Below are 3,429 nucleotides of genomic sequence, written 5' to 3' on the forward strand. Positions count from 1 at the left end.
TTTTTGTGGGGGGCATGCAGTACACATCCAAAGTTCAGTATCACATCAATATCATATCATAACAAAGGTCAGCAAACAGAGGTGGGTCAGGAGTGGACTTTTAAGAAAGATGTAATATTTGTATTGGTGTTATACTCAATACTCATACCCTGTTGACCGTGGGTGTAAATGCTATTTTTTTTATTTTTAACACTGGTGAGATGGGTGTGTGTGTGTGTGTGTGTGTGTGTGTGTGTGTGTGTGTGTGTGTGTGTGTGTGTGTGTGTGTGTGTGTGTGTGTGTGTGTGTGTGTGTGAGTGTGTGTGTGTGTGAGTGTGTCTGTCTGTCTGTCTGTCCGTCCGTAGGAGACATGGAGAAGGATTCATAAATAGATAAGAGGGTCATGGAACAGGTGAATAATAAGGGGAGGGGGAGAGCAAAGGTTTCTGTTCTGCTCAGCCGTCTGTGGTTTTATGAGACTGACGGAGGAGGGGAGACAAAGTGGTAGGGGAGAGTGAGAAAGAAAGAAAAAAGACAGAAAGAAAGAAAGACAAAGAAAGAAAGAAAGAAAGAAAGAAAGAAAGAAAGAAATAAAGAAAGAAAAAGAAAAGAAAGAAAAGAGAGAGGGAAAATGGTATAAGAATATAGAGAGGAAAATGAGTCAGAGAGGAATTGTGAGTGGAAGTGTGTGTTTGCTAACCAAATTGCAGATCTTAACCAAAATATATTTCCACTCCTTTGCAATATAAACACCACAAACACAGAAATCAAGTGCAAATGAGCTGTCAATTTATTCACCCAGTGACAAATTACTGTAGCCTATACAGTGGATGCGCAGAGTGAATCTTGTAAAAAGCTATAATAAATAGAAAAATAAATACTTTTTTCATTATCAAATACATTGTTTACACTGTAAGGTATATATACCATAAATAAATAAATACATAAACTGAAGAGGCACCACGTGTGAGGTAAACATCTTGAAAGTTGTAAACATATCCCTTGAAATCGAGGGCCCCCTAACACAAAACCCAAAGCACTGTAGTCCCCTTGTGGGCCCCCTTTTCAAGCTCTGGGGCCCCTGAGTCATCCTGATTTACACCCAGTAGTTCATATTATTACATAATTATGTATGCTACCCATTCACAAATTGTACCTTTGTTGTACCTATGTTGCAAATTGTACTACGTAAATAAACTAATGTGTCTGACAAGAGCAGATTGGTTATCAAAAATGGAGGATTTACACAGAGAGGATCCACCTATGGCTGTATGAATTTCCAAGTCACAACGAATACGCGTAAACTGATGGTGGGAGCAGATTGTCATGAAAAAGATTACATGTATGAATGGGCTGCATACATTCTGGAAACAAAATACTAAAATAATTACACACTGAACCTTTGAAATGTCCAAATTGCCAGCAACCACCCCATGCCCCCCCCCCCCTCAGTCAGAGCCCTGAATTCTGCTGATCATGAACCCCCTCACACACACCCACACAGTGAAAAAATAAATGAAGAGCTCTTTTCCAAAACGCTATATACACCATTTTTGACTTTTTGCATTTTAATATTGGAATTGACTGTTAAGAGGTCCTACCATCTATGTGTGAATTCTTGCCATTCAAATGTTTTGACAACATACTTTAAAACCTCTATAAAAATGCATTTTGCAATGCATTTCAATGGAATGCCCAATACAAAAATGTCAATTTCCCAACATTCTATAAAATGGATATATCTCATTTTGGAAAAGAGCTAAGTGCCAGTTTCACACTATTCTAGGAATATACAGCCTCTATCGATACAGTGAGAGTGCCTCCCAACCCAGGGGTGAGTTTCTCAAAAGGGAAGTTGTTAGCCTGTTAGCAACTTCGGTAGTTGCCAATGGGAAAATGCATTGAAAGCAACAAAGTAGCTAATGTAGTAAGCAACTTTGGTTTCGAGAAATTCACCCCAGGGTTGGTTTTACTGCTAGAATCAAACGGGACACCATATATTCTCAGGATAGTGTTGAATTAGCATTGCATGTTTACTGTTCACCCCAAAAATCCCACCAGCGGTCCCCCCACCCTCTATGGCTTTGCTTTCCTCAGCGGCCTGATTTGCCGTCTGCGGCGCATGGTCTTCTCGGACTTGCCGGTCTTCTCGGCCACTGCCAAGCGGGAGGCGTGGTTGTACACGTGCTTCAGCTCGAAGAGGGCTTTCTCCTGCACCTGCTCGTCATTCACCTGTGAGGAAGACACCAAAAATATTGCATTACATTACACTTACGGTAGATGACGCTTCTATACATAGTAACTTATAGTTATTTACAGGGTATTGTATTGTCCCGGGAGCAATATGGAGTGAGATGTCCTTCCTCAATGGCACTTCAACCATGGGTGAAAGTGTAGGAAGAGGTAGGGAAACCCTCAATCCTGAAACCCCCTGATCTTATAAGACCACCTCCCTAACCACTAGGCCACGCCTACCCACAAAACACGAGTCCTCTGCAATGTGTGACCACCTCAACATCTCTCAGGCCAATTCATAACTTGACATGTGATCTGTCTCTTGTGGAAAGGGGTTGTCCTAAAAAGCACCCTGTTTCATTGTTGCTAACCAGTTAGCAACTAAGTAGGCGTCCAATGGGAAATTACATGGCAACCAAGTAGGTTGCTAACTTAGTTAGCTACAACACTGTCAAGAATGCACCCTCAGGTCCACTGTCCAGAGTTATATATATCTATGCCCTCTGATTTGCACATCATACTCAGACATTTTCCAAGCTTCGAAAAGAAGTTACCTACAACTCAGTTTGGTTAACTGAGATTAAATTATTAAGAGTCTCACAGGCATGAGCATGGACTTTTGGAACACCGGCGCCCTGGCCTGATTGATTAGGAAGTTGCTCTTGAAATCGAACTCAATGTACTTTGCAGTTTACGGTTGCAGGTTGATGTGGGGTTTAAATTGAAAGAAACAATGTTTACAGTGGGTAATTTTCCATTGTATAGTGCTAATGTAAGTGAATTGTCTGTGTTTAATTACATTTTACAATATAAGTATTGTTTGTATGTTTGAAAAAAGTGATTCATCTTCTTACATCAGTTTGCTGCAGCTTCTTGAGGTTGTCGAGCATTTTCTGGTGGTCTTTGTTGAAGTATTCTCTCCTCAGCTCATCAATTTTGCTTTTCAGGTATTGCAGGTCCTCGCTGGCCTTCTTGTCCTCTCGGCTGTTGGTCGTCTGGTTCTGTATCTTGCTCTGCATGGCTGACAGGATTTTGCTGAGGAACTTCAGTGATTCACCTGCCAGGATCTTATCTCCCGACTCCTAAAAGCAAAAGAGAATGTTGTCAATTTTCAAGACCCATAGATGAATGGATAGGTGGATATGTGGAGAGGAATACAGCTGCTAAGTTGTACTATGGTGAGTCTCTGTGAGTCTGTGTGTGTGTGTGTGTGTG

The 3,429-nt window shown here is 41.2% G+C and overlaps 1 protein-coding gene across 1 annotated transcript in view; it reads right to left on the reverse strand.

Moving 5' to 3' along the window:
• Positions 1-2,055: 2,055 nt before the first annotated feature.
• Positions 2,056-3,429, reverse strand: part of ifng1 (interferon gamma 1) — a 4,468-nt gene continuing 3,094 nt past the window's right edge. The window contains exons 3-4 of the mRNA XM_063193978.1: positions 3,069-3,296; positions 2,056-2,211 (exon numbers count right to left, since the gene is read on the reverse strand). Coding sequence (XP_063050048.1) covers positions 2,056-2,211; positions 3,069-3,296 — 384 coding nt within the window. The remainder of the gene's footprint in view (positions 2,212-3,068; positions 3,297-3,429) is intronic.

This window comes from Engraulis encrasicolus, unplaced genomic scaffold (assembly GCF_034702125.1).
Source record: "Engraulis encrasicolus isolate BLACKSEA-1 unplaced genomic scaffold, IST_EnEncr_1.0 scaffold_720_np1212, whole genome shotgun sequence".
NCBI lineage: Eukaryota > Metazoa > Chordata > Actinopteri > Clupeiformes > Engraulidae > Engraulis > Engraulis encrasicolus.